General features: G+C 28.4%; 1 protein-coding gene across 2 annotated transcripts in view; it reads right to left on the bottom strand.

The window, feature by feature from the left end:
* The window catches only part of RhoGEF2 (Rho guanine nucleotide exchange factor 2), a 96,143-nt gene that overhangs the window by 43,768 nt on the left and 38,045 nt on the right, over positions 1–14,330 (bottom strand). The window contains exon 23 of one of the 2 annotated variants that reach the window (XM_043049516.3): positions 11,675–11,729. In XM_043049516.3, coding sequence (XP_042905450.1) covers positions 11,675–11,729 — 55 coding nt within the window. The remainder of the gene's footprint in view (positions 1–11,674; positions 11,730–14,330) is intronic. The other variant, XM_043049517.3, reaches the window with a different exon arrangement.

The following is a 14,330-nucleotide window of genomic DNA, read 5'->3' as shown; positions in this document are numbered from 1 at the left end:
GTCCATGGCTACACTCCCAATTTGTTTATAGAAATCACCATTGATTTAAAAAGCAGTTGGCTGAATACAGGAACTGACATTAATATCTTCCCTTTAAATAATAATAAAAAAGAAAAATGGCGAAATTCTCGCAACCGTAGTTATAAACAATAAATAGCACTAGAAAGGAGAATATTAGTGAAAATTTTCCATTTTTTAAGCGGTTAGAAATTCAAATTAGCCGGAAAAAAAGGGGCGTAAACTATAAGAGAGAGAATAGTTTTGTAAGAGGGGGAAAGACGTGCTAGTTGGGAAACAAAATCATGAGAAATTTTAACAGTACGGATATTGTTGGAAGTTAGCAGAGAGATGATACGCGCTAGATAGCGATCAAGTTTAAAGCAAGAGGTATCAATGTTCGAGACAACAGGTCTAAAAGCAAGTTGAGGCTTGTGAACTTTAGGAAAGACATAAAAACGAGCACAATTTGAAATAGAAGGAATGACATAACGTTTAGTTTAGTCCGAAAGAGTACTAGCATTTTTTTAAAAAAATTCTTATCTGTACTAGAATGACGGTTAGGTTCGGTAGGACGGTTAGGACGGCTAGAAACGGTTAGGGTCAGAGGATTCTCAACACAATCATGTTGAGAACAACAATCTGCACATCTTTATCTGATTTGGTAATGAAAATGTAAGAATAAGTTCAATAATAGCTTGTTTTTGAGGGTAGGTGAGATCAAATGTATTCAAGTGTTTATTTGCAGAAATAGTGTTCGAAATTAAACATTGGAGAGGATCAATTTGACCAGAAGAAACTTGATTTCACTTTAAAATTTATTCTAATGGGGCAATAATATTGGGAAACGAAAATTCGAAAGTAGAAGCTAAATTTAAACCTAAATAATGGACCTTTCCTTATTCTTGCTAAGATGCCCTGGAATCTTGTTTTATTTATATGAATGCTGATTTCTTTGTTAACGAGATTAGTTCTTCCCCAACCTTCCATGGCGCGTGGAAATGCATTTTACGCTGATTTGCGTCGCTCGGCTGCTGTGGTTTTTTCTAATTAGGTTTCTCACCTTCATTCCATTTCTCCATTTTTCGTTGGCAACTTTATTGGCAAATCACTTTTCTTCTCATTCACGCCTGGCAAATTTTGAAAATGGGAGCCTATTTTTGAAGCGCTTGAAACATGTCACTGTTATTTGCTATTTATATTTTTTTTTTGAAGCGGATGAAGTTTTTAATCAACTAATATCATACCGCATCAGTTTCTTGACATAATTTGTTTAAAAAATTAGAAGATTGTTTCGTACTAGCTAAGATTATTTGTCACCACATGAAACAAAAGCATGAGGGTAATTATATGGCTATGTAACTTATTTAAATTTAACTAGCTGAGCAGTTCTGATTTTTTCCCTTCCCTTCTTAATGAGATCTAAAAACAAGAGATGAAAAACGGTGAAGTTCGAAAAAATGAAGGAGCTTTTACAAGTCAGTTAACAATTCTGGGGAATAATTCTGATGAATTCTCCACCAATTAAAACTAAGGTTGAGAAACAAACAGATGCGATAATCACCTGCACGTTAAATTTTGCAAGGTAAGTTTAATTTTTTTAAGTAAATAGCATGTTTCATAAAACTACAAAACCATTTTTACAACCACAACTTTTTGCATTTGAGTCCAAAAAGTAACTATTTATTGAGTGTTAAACCACTTGAAAAATTCTTAAGCTTTTTATCAGAGAGAAAAGGAAGAAAAAAATCACCACGCAACAACGGAAATAAAATAAACACAAAGAAAACAAAATTTTCAGTTCAAATTATAAAACAACGAAAATCTAACTTTCCAGAATAATCACACCTTCAATTCAAATTAGTAAACGCAATGCAGACATAGAATGATTACTAATGATACGAACAGTAATACTTCAAAACTACTTTACTACATTAATTAAACTAAAGCACTTTTCTAATGAACTTCTTATTTTTCATATACAGATTGAATTTAGAAAATTATCTACATAGTAACCATTATCTTGAACCATTTGTAATGAAAAACTCTTTTAATGGGATAACATCTGAAAATGATGAAACTTAACACTAATAATAAGAAAATTGTGTTCAAGAAATAAAACACCACGGAGAAGGGTAAAACAAGAGATACTCATACCTTCTTTATTGATACATAATAACTATATTTTACTTTAGTACTGAATCTTTAATATTCAGATTGAATATAGAACATTATCAGCGTGGCAACAACTATCTTCAACCATTTGTAAAGAAATAAAAAAAAAAAACTTTAGTGAAATTACATCTAAATATCGTTAAAACACAAAAGTTAAGAAATAAAACACCAGGGAGAAGTTGGAACAAAAGATACTCCTACCTTCTTAATTGATATCTCCAAACAAATGTGGTGTTTTTTTCATAATTATTCGCGTCCGTGAATCGGCAATTCGACACTGAACTAAAAGGCTTCTTGTCTGGTGGAAGCACACGAGATAAACGGGCTTCTCGCTTTTGCCGCTACTTAGTGCTTTTCTTTTCTATCCTTGCACTTTTTTTCTCTTTACTTTCGTAGTAGTGATTATCATTATCATAATCTACACAACCAACGTTTTTTTTTTTCTTCTTTTTGGTTGTTCGTTCGTTTAATCAAGATTTGAATGCCTCTATATCGTCACCAGAATAATTAAGTAAATTTAAATGTGGTGCTCAAGATTTTCCAATAATTTTAATTGGGGAACTCGGGACCTTCAAACACATTATGAAAATTTGAAAATCAAAAACATTAAAATAGGAGGGGGGAAAAAACAGCTAAAAATTTTTATTGTTTACATATATAGATCGTAATTTGCTGAAACTAAAAAGAATCGTTACTAACGCAGATATGCTGTTAAGAAGTATCTTCTTTATAAAAAAATTACCGTTAAATATCTTTTTAATTTTAATTCAAACAACTTTTTCTGTTTTTACTGATTGATATATTTTGCTATTAATTTAAAAATTAAGCGGGAAAGAAGAAGAAAAATATTACAATGAAAGCAACGAAATAAAACGTAATTGTTTCGTGGTATAATCAGGGCCTGATTATCGCCTAGGCCCAATAGGCACGGGCCTAGGGCCCACACTTTTTGGGGGGCCTCAAAAATTAGCAAAAAGTCCACAATATTACATTAAAAAAATACTGAAGTAAACAGTTTATTTCAAAAAAGACTTATTTAAAGTTTTCTTTATATTGTGATAAACCAAACTCGTGTAAACATTGCACTAATCAATTTCGAAAGTACAGCTGAATTTCAATCGGTGCAATTTTTACTCCAACGGCTCAAGCAAATGCAACGAGAATGCATATTCCCAGTCTTTTATAAATGATTAGTGTCAACAAGAACTTACAAATATGTAAAGCTGTAGATGGAAGGCTGCAATCTTTAAAATAATTAAGCTAATCAGTGACTTTAGTAACAATCACTGATTTCAATTGTTTGTGGTCACCAAACTATTTTTATTTTCATTCAACATTATTTGTTGCTTTATATTTTGCTTTAATAATTATACGTTTAAACTTTATCTTAGAAAAGTAATCTTCAACTGTCTAGTTTCAAACTTTTTTAGACTGTTTCTCTTGAATCATGCAGTTCAATAGATTCTTTTTATAGTTAGGACTACTCTTCAGAAATTTAATTTCAAAATATTTTGTTAAGGGCCCCGAAAATTTTGTGGGCCTTGGGCCTGAATTTGTCTTGATCGGTCCCTGGGTATAATTTTGTACAAAGTGAGGTTTGAAAATTCAGTTATATTTAAACCGGCTACATAAACGTATATTTTTGAATAAAAAATTTAAAAATTGTCAAATAACATTAATAAAATAAAAGGCGTCCATTTTCTATTTATCTTATAAGTCTAATCTTTATCAATCTAATCTTTATCAGCAAAATGGAGTATTAAAGTTGAACTTAGTTTCTCTACATATCTCATAATATTAATTAACATAAAGCTAATTGGGTATAATATGAAAAAAACACAACTACTTCGATTTAGTAGGAACAACATATGACGCAATGCTAAACGAATGGAATTTAGTTGTTGTTTATTTAGTTATTGTTATTAGTAGTTGTTGTTATTTGTTTTAGTTGTTGTTTATTTAGTTGTATTTAGTTTCAATAACTTTTCTTTATAATGCAATAAAATCTGGCGAGCAGCTATTTAAACGATCGAACACTTCGTTTGTTTGTTTGTGGCTTGAAGTTAGGCTCGCAGAAAATGCCGTTCATGGGTTAAATTTAGTAGGAACAACACAACCTGTGACGTAGGCTATATTATACCCAATTAAATACAGAGCCGTATCACACATCGAATATGGTGAAATATAATTCTTTCTCTTCTACTACTTTTACCTAACTTAGATTTATTATTTGTTTAAGTATTTTATTGTAACCGCGATATCTTTTTGTTTTGTGTACCTGGCAACTTCGATACATAATAAATTTGCTTATGTTCTACATGGCCACGTTTCAACAACCAATCAGGATTGAAATATCCACACTACGTCACTTGCAGGTATCCCATTAGTGGGCGGTACCTCAGGAACAAACTCCCACTTATTCTTATCTTAATGAAATCAAATAAAAGGGAGACAAAAATTTAAAAGTACTTGAGCCACATGAAAATATATAATTAGTGAATGTGAAGTTCTATTGATCCATAAACTGAACAGTGCAAGGGCGTCATCTGTACGCTTCTGAGGATGACGATTCACCAGTAAAGAAATTAACAAGAAATAAAAATTTTCAACTAGCTGGTGCCCATGACCAGCAAAAATTCCGATACATATTTGGTTTGATTTCAGACGGTGGGAGTCTGAAATCAAAATGCTGCAGAGTACGTGATTGTTATAAGAATACTTCCTACCGAGTGCAACTGAATAAACGCGCATGCGGACTTGAGAATGATTCATCCATCTAACGTGTAAAATGATAGGAGCATTCATACGATATGGACGACGGTACATAGAAACAGATAGTGATTTAATGAATAGTGAAAATGTTGAACGGAACTCAATGCGCATCTTGCAAGGGAGTGTATACTCACGTAATGCTTATTGTATACAAGAGTCTACTTTTACCTTTAGTAGTCAGGGGAAAAAAAACTTCAGGGGTCTGTCCAGACATTTTGTGAAAGGTCCGTTTTTCGTGAAATTGTGAAAAAATTACTCACATTCTTTCAACCAGGGTCCGCTTTTATGAATTTGTGCAAATAGGGTCCGGTTATTGCAAAAAAAAAATTTTTCAAGGAGTTCTTAAATTGTATAGACATACAAGATTATGCTCAACACTGTAAAATTGTAATTAAAAAAATTAAATTTTAAAAAATAAACAACAATTGCTCCTTCTAAATTAGAGATGCAGCATATAAATATTTGGTATTTAGCATATACTGCTGAACGCAGAATATTCATTTCGGACGAATAATGGAAGAATCATCTGCCGAAGACAAAACTTAATTCGTTTAGATCCATCTTTCTTGTTTTCTGCCCTGGAAAGAGTTTATTCGATTAACAAAATAATAATGAGGATAAAAAAATTTGTGAAGGGTCCGACTAAAAGAAAAATCATTTTGTGAAAGGTCCGTTTTTAAGATAAAATATTTTGTGAAGGGTCCGTTTTCATGAAAAGATATTTTGTGAAGGGTCCGTTAACGGACCCAAATTTCTTCTAAACAGACCCCTGAACTTATAAGTAATAATTTTAAAAAAATGAAGTAAAAAACTTAGGTAAACATAGGAGATTTGTAACTGGCTTATAACTGAAAAATTCAAAATCACCTAAGAACTGCTCTGCTTTCTGCAAAAGTTTTAATAAATTGGTAACGAATTAAATAGCAAAACTTGTAGAATAAGGATAATTACGCTTACTTTTTAAAAGTGTTGCATTTTCTATGATACTTACAATTTTTGATAAGTAGTGGTGAAAAAATTACTTAAAATGAATACTACACTAAAAATAACTTAAATTTCGTTACCACTATAAAATATTTATTCAAGTTGGCATCTCTAGATATGGCGTGCTCTGTCTTCATAGAAAATTAGTGATTTTCAATGCACAAAAGCAAAGTGAACATAAGTCAGATAGTCAGTCACAATCTCTGATAATTTGTTCCAGTATTTTATTATTATTCAAATTTAGAAGGGACTTACTTAGATTGAAAAGTAAAAAATAATAATAATAAAATTATAGAAGGGGAATAATTCAACGATAATTTAAAATATACGATAAACAAATTTACCATACGAACTATTTTTACATAGACATCGTAGACATTAAACGAGAGTAAATAATTATCTTTTAATTTCACTAATAAATCTGGATTTTTTCTTTCTTCTGATATTAAGACCCTATTTTTTTTAATCATAACTTTAAAATGGGAAAGAAGAAGTAAAATGTATTTTATTTAATTCATAGCTGCTAACAAGGATAGGAAAAAATCCAGTATATTTTACGAAATAATATGAATTTAATGATAATTGTTACATTATGTACTTAATATTTTAAGCGTAGGGAATTTAAGGGATTTTTATAATCATCAAAATAGAAAAACTGAAATATTTTCTAATTATGATTACATTACATTACTTGAAATGTAATGCATTATGTTTACTCATAATTACGAATATTAATAGGCATTAAATCATCAAAGATAGTTAAAAGATTTTTTTTTTAATTAATTTAAATAAAAATAAACTGAACATTTTAGAACAAAAAAAGTTTTTAACTGATTTCTGTAAATAAAGTTCTCTTCATTATATTAGTAATACTTATTAAAATATTCAAGCGAGCAATTATCTGTATAAAAATTCTATTACAACGGAGATTTTTTCAGGAAACTTAAAAAGACCAGAAGAAACGGACAAAATCCAGCTGATTTGGCAGCTATGTTAATTGTTTTAAATTTATTTTAGAAAATGAATATTTAAGGACTGTATATGTATGGACATGAAAATATTGTTTGCACACTATTATATTACCCCATATCTTCAGTAAAAATGAGTTCAATAAAAAACGTTTCTTAATTTACAACGCAAATTTGTGATTAAGATCAGTTCACAACCTACAGTTTTTCCCCCCAACCAACTACCACTAGTTTGTTTTTGTAACAGATTTAAAACATCAAAATTTAAAAAAAAAAAAAAAATCACTTGAAAGCTATCTTTGAATAATCAATACAAAAAGCTCCTGACTATGTAAGGTGTAGGTTTTACTCTTTCTGCCTCTCACCAATGCTACAATTTTTAAGATAAATGATTAAGACAAAAATATTCAAAGTTTATAATAAACTACACAAAAGTGAAAATTATAACTAAGAAATGTTAAAATCTACAAGAGACCACTTGAGCACTTCTTAAATTTGCCTTCCTCAAGTAAAGTTTTATAATCGGAATGTTCTATATTTTAAATTTTTCACTAGGGAGCCTAGTAAGAGGAAGCCTACCCTATTAATAACGTAATTAAAAATATAATTTTGTATTTTATTTTATGTAAAGAAACACAACGAGTAATCAGAACCACCCGCATTTAATAATTTTTTTTAAATAATTACCACCCATATTTGAAAAATTTACAAATAAATCAAAACTAAATGGCAAGTTAATGTTGAAAAAAGAAAAAAAAAAGGAATGGAGATATAAATAAATTAATAAATTTGTTATATTGCTCAATTTTATTTTCCTAACCATTACCAATAGAAGTCAGATTTCATTTTTAACAGTATTATAACAGCTAAATCCAAACGAAAAAACACTAACAGTCAACGAATGAAATAGAAGAAACTACACCCCCCCCCACTTCAGCGATAAGTGTGTTACTGTTACAGAAACCCACTATGTTTAGATTCACAACGAACAAAATCCATTACAATTAATCTGCTCGATTTCGCGAGAGTTATTCTGACCTCTGATCTCACCACAAGTGCTTGAAAGAGTTGTTTGACCCAAAAGAAAGACGGGAAAAAAAACAGCATTATTGTCTCATTTTTTTTATGCCGCCTCTGATAGACGCCACTAATCGTTAATCAACTTATAATTAATTAAACTAATATAAAGTTATCAAATTATTACAGTTAATCAAAAACTAGTATTAACTAAGAGTTAATCAAAAACGTCAATTTTTAGCAATGTTTTTCCACTGTCAAAAAGCTGTTTTTTTTTTTTTTGTACTAATTGAGCTAATTTTGGGCAGCACTTTTATTTGCGGTAATAAAACACAAAATAAAATATTTAATTGATATTCAATTAGTTACATTGTCCCAAACGAAGTAATAGGTGATTTGACAAACAAATTAATATGAATTGGAACAATTGTTTCAATTTACATTAATGGGTTCGTCTAATCACCTAGTTAATATATTGAATGTTATTACTTTGTTTGGAACAATGTAACAAATTGAATATAACTTAATTTGACAACATGAGGGAAAAAAAGTCAATTACCAAAATTGCGAAATAATGACTAAATATTAAAAACCATTTTTAAATCAGAAAAAAAAAATATTAGAAAATAAGGAAATATTAAGAAAAAAAGTAACAAAAAAAAAGAAGAAAAATGGATTATTTACGTAATTTACGAAAGTTTTATAACCTTCCTTTCAAGAAAATTAATTAAGAAAGGGGTTAATTAAGCTAAAGAATTATCGCCCCATACTATTCCAAAGCAATTAAACTGTCACTCCAAAAGATTAACAACTTCTCAGCTACGCTGAACGGATAAATATTGCCGTTAGAAAACATTAAACACAAATAGTTTTAACCATGACAATAAAGGTACGATGATTCACGCACTTTTAATAATTACATAAACTATAATTCATTGATACGCTTGTTTAATTGAAAACAACTTCCAAACATAAAAAGAGCAGTTACGAATGAATACCTGCACAAAGTTAGAAGAGCATTAAGTAAGCCAGCTGTAATAATGCAAATTTATTCTAATTGAACTTAATTTCAACGTAATATAATTTTATTAAATGCTAATAGTTTTTGGTGGTAAAAACATGAATAGGAATTATGATTTTTTTTTAACATTTGTTTTAATAAACGAAAAATAATGCTTTAATTTCAGCAGGGGTGATTGTGAGCCCCAGTCGAAATTCCGGAAAATTTCTTGAGTAAAAAAAAATAATAAATAAATAAAAAAGTTTAAACCGAAAAATTAAAAAAAAAATTTAAACAAGGTTTTTTCCTTGTTCTCAATATTTCCTAGTTTACTTAAAATATGTTTAAAATTTTACACATACCTATGATGACCTGGAGAAGCAATTGAAATTTACAAATATGTCTTTCTTTCTTGAGTTTATGATTATAATAACTATTTACTGATAAAAAATGAATATTAATCTTGAATATAAGCTTATAAAGCAGCTCTCTTATAAACAAATAAAATAAACTGCGTTTTTAAGTTCCACCTTTGAAAATTTGATTTCCGAAATGTTTTGTGATCACCGGTTTTTTTAAACATATGAACCTTCGACCTCCGGAAACTTCCGGATCACGGTTAACAAAAATCCAGAAATCCGGATTTTTTCCGGAGCACAATCAGCCCTGATTTCATAGCGCTGCTAAAATTATTTAAACATTTTCAACAGGATAGCATTAAAAATAGCTTTGAAATTTTACGTAATTTTAAAAACAAAATTAATTATTGTCAAAAAAAAAACTTTTTAAAAACTAAAGTTTGAAAAGACAATAACATGTCAATGCAAAACATCATATCGAAAGAAAATCTCTCCAGAAGAAAAAATAAATCATAATTGACTAACGATTTCAACAATAAAGATTTCGAAACTACACATTAAAAAATCGATTGGTGGAGAAAATTCTATCACACACTACATATTTTGTAGAGAAAATATAAAGGTAAGGTGCGAAAAGTAACAAAAAAATTGTCACCTTTAATAATTGACGGCCTATCATACGCACAAAGAAAATTCTAATTCGTTCACTAAGAAAAACATTAAGAAAACATTTTTCCTTGTTTAATAGTAAATTTAAGCGAGAAAAGCTTTTCTTATTTCTAAAAAAAAATTCACTAGGATAAACAATTTGAATAAATTATGAAGTGAATTAGCAGTGCTTTGTTAAGATGATTGCAATGCAAAAAATGTCAAGTTATCACGGCACATTTAGCATGCTTTTCATTTATTTATTTTTTTTACAGTATCATGATTTACAGCACTACGAGCAGCACGTGAAGCGTGAAGACCAGTTGTTATGGAAACCTTGTTTTTTTTGCAATAACTCTATTTTTCATTCTAAAAATTGATTATCTACCTTACAATAACGCTTAAACGATTTTCCCTCTTTGGATTTTTTAATGCATGACGCGTGTATATGAATCGAGTTATTTTTAATTGAGGGTGAAATTTTTATTTTCAAAATCTCTTTCACCGTGTTAAATATTATAAATTAAAGAAAACTGTTACTACAAAGGAAGTTGTATTATTGGAAGTTGAAGTTATATCATTTTTTTAATTGAATTATTAAAAAAATTAGTTTTATAGCGCTTTACCAAGTAGCAATTTATATCTCTTTCTAATAGGATGCTTTTTAGAACAGTTCATAGAATTTTAACATTTACAGAAGACGACGAATTTTAACTGGCATATATGATGACGATGTTTGTATGAAAGTTCTGTTTTCTCCAAACTCAAAATTTCAAATATTCCATGTTAAATAAATATTCGATGCACTAAAAATTCGTCTGATTTATATCAATCGAATACACTTCTTTACTTATTAATCTTAATCAAATGTACTGATATTTAGTTCACAACTTTTCTATACATTTACCCTCTTTTAAATCAATATTTCTAACTAACACATTTATTACACAATATAAAAATTGATCCAAAAAAAAGGGAGAAGTAAAAAAGATCGGTTAATTTCCTGGATAAAAACATTTCAAAATCGATTGAAGATCAAAATGATCGTTTGACGAATAGATTAGAGCAATAATTTTGACATGAATTAATGGTCATCCCAAAGAACCTGTCTAGAAACAAATTGTGAACTAAGAGCATTTTGATTTTTAAAAAAATTGATTGACATTATTTGTTTAATGGCGGGAAACAATTTATTTTGAAAGTCATTAATCTAAAAAAAAAAATTAAGAAAAAAGAAATCAAACCTTGAAGTGCATATAAACAATGCGCAGATATTGCTCTTCTCACTTTCAATACTATACTGAGCAATAAAAGAACTCAGATTAATATATAAATAATAGATTTAATATAGAATTAATATATATATATTTATACGGTGAAACAAAATACTGGTTTCGATAATAAATAAACAATAGCATTTCGTTAATTTAAAGCATTATTTTTAACCATTACTACATTATTTTTCAACTTTTAAAAATATCTTAAATGTTGATATTTATAGCGGGGGGAGGGGGCAATATTAAAACTTGACAGAACTATTTTTAATCCTTTAGATAAGTTTAATGACACTTAAAAAAATAATTAATAAAAAGCTAACTACCAATTTCTTTCTTTTTTTTTCGTATAAAAACTCACAACCTAATCACCTATTTTAGAATATCCATTAATTTGGGGAAAAAAACCTAAAAAATATAAATAAAAAAATAAAATTTTGAAAAAAATCTATTTTTTTAACAAAACAAAAATTAACTTACCGTTTGGCGGAAGCTCTCTGATCGACCTATTGACGAAGCACTCTTCTTGTTGCTGCTGAAACGAGGAAACATGATTAGAGTGATAATCCCATAACTGAACAACACAAGGCATCTTTTTTAGAATCCACTAGGAATCAGAACAGCCGCGAATATTCATTTAAATTTAATAAACATCCACTAGCATTCAGCGAACAATTTTGCACGGCAGACATTCGCATAAGGAACGCGCACTGCAATATTTCTTTTTGTTTTCAAAAAAGTAGAGGAGACAGGAAATTCGAAAGTCGGATGTATAAGCTCTACCGCATAAAACACGTTCTCTTCAGTCAATGCTGTGAGGGTGGAGGATGCAAGGGCGAAGAAGAGGGCGGCGGTCAGAAGGATGGATGTTGTGACTGTAGACAGGGGGGGGAAGAGAGTGTAGACTTCAGAAACGCCGAAAAGGGTGGGATGGATATTGAATATTAATTAAGCCTGCATGGACAAAAAAGATCGCGTGCAATGCAGAGGAGGAGCAAAGAAGAATTGATTCGATAAGGTAGTGGATAGGTGTAAATATTTTGTGCTTTTAATTGAATAATTAGGAGAAATATTTATTATTTTCATTAAAAAGAATAGCAAAAGTTGCGGATCGGTTAAAATAAATCATTTGTGGAAAATTTTAATTCTTTGTGAAATAATAAAATTTGTAAATAACATGTAACGTAAACATAAAAAAATAAAAATTTAAATGCTTTTGGCTTAAAAATTTGTGGAAAAAAAATCACATTTTTTAAATAAAATAATTTAAATTGTGGACAAGTGTAAATATTTAAAGTTTTTTGCCGAATAATTTTTAAAAAAATTCTATTTATTAAAAAAAAAAAAATTAAGTGTTTAATCAGAAAAATTAATTTGTAGCTAATTTGATTAATTTTGCTAATTTGATTGATTTGATAATAAAATCAAAATTTACAAATAAAATGCGTTAGAAATCGTGACAAATTTAAAAAATAGTAAGCATTCGTAATGCAGATTTTAAGTTTTTAGGGGGATATTTCCGTACCGTGATCTGTCGCGCAAACTACAATCGCCAAGGTGCCAAATAGATTTTAAACCAACAAATTAAATTAATTTAATTTAAATTATCAAAAAAAAATTTTTCAGTTTCTAGCGGATACTGCTCAGAAGTTGCCAAAACTTGACGATTATTCTACCAAAAATCAGATAAGGAAATCTCCCCGATTTTAGCATATTTAATTTAGAAAAAACGAAACTAATTATTATATAAAAATTTAAACAAATTTTTATGAAAACTAATTATCATACTTTAAATTCTAACTGATATAAATAATATTTTTCTTTGGATATAAAATAAAAGTGTATATTAAACACTAAGTAATAATATCCTATCAAAAATTTGTAAACAAAAAATTATATATAGATCAAATAAAAATAAATAAAGCATTAATAGAAAAAGGGAAGTAAACTGTTTATGCATTAGGGGTAATTAATAAGATATGTCGAGAACAGAAATATTTATAAAAAAATAATTAAACAATATCAAGTGCGCACTTCAGCCTGGGATATACTCGCATTATTTAATCATTATGCAAAATCAATTCCACTTTGAAAAGGTTAAAAAGTATAAACTATTAAAAAAAAAATTAGAAGTTTTTTTCTTAAATTTTATTTTACGTATCCTAATAGTTTGAACTTTTGCAACTTTTTCAGTAATCCTCCCTGTGTCCCATTGTAATAATATAAAATCTTTTAATTCATCAGTACTTTTTATTTCAATTGAATGTTTTTTAGAAAAACAAAATCAAAACGTACCTATAATATATTTTTTCTTCAATAAACCGATGTTAATTGAAGAAAAAAAAAATTTATGAATCCGTATAAATTTAAACTTTCAAACAAAAAAAAATCTTAGAAGCCTAAACTTCAGTGTCTCACTTGGGTAAGTTAAATTTCATTCCAATCATTTCTGACAGTTCAAGTATAAACAAGCATAATTAAAAAACTACCAGCATTGTGTTTATGTCTCAATTTTCTAAAGTTATAAAAATCGTAAAACTGTTCAAGTCTAATTCAAATTAAACTGTGTAGATTCAATTTTATGTGTTAATAAAATTGTCTTAAGTTTCATTTTATACTTAAGTAAAATTAAATTTAAGACTCGGTAAAATTAAACTGTATTAAGCTCCATTTTAAGTTTAAGTGAAATTAAATTGTTTTAAGTCTTATATGTAAATAAAAATTTAATGTAAATTCTTACATTAATATAAGAATTTAAAAAAATTAAAAAAAAAAAACATGCTAAATAAATTTCTAAAATTAAAACAATTCATCCTTCCTTAATCCCAGCCAAGTGAACACTATAACCTTAGATAAATTGGCGGTAATTTTACAAAAATAAATTAGTGACCGATTCCCTTTGAAACCTGATTATTTTAACTACATTACTACTTTTAAGGTTATATGTCAATTTAGCGTCATTGTGGATATGCCTTCTTGAATTTCGAAATCAGAAAATAAAATATGAACGTCATCATGATTTTTCGTTCTTTTTTTTTTTTTTTTTTTTTTTTAATGAAAAACTATGAAGTAAATTTGCTTGCAAAATATTAAGCGATATTTATTCAAAACCTATTTTTTTAATTATTTATAAATT

Source organism: Parasteatoda tepidariorum, chromosome 6, assembly GCF_982258835.1.
Source record: "Parasteatoda tepidariorum strain Cologne lab strain chromosome 6, Ptep-v5.0, whole genome shotgun sequence".
Taxonomy (NCBI): Eukaryota; Metazoa; Arthropoda; class Arachnida; order Araneae; family Theridiidae; genus Parasteatoda; species Parasteatoda tepidariorum.
Note: the sequence above shows the minus strand (reverse complement) of the source record. Positions and strands in the feature narration are given on the sequence as shown.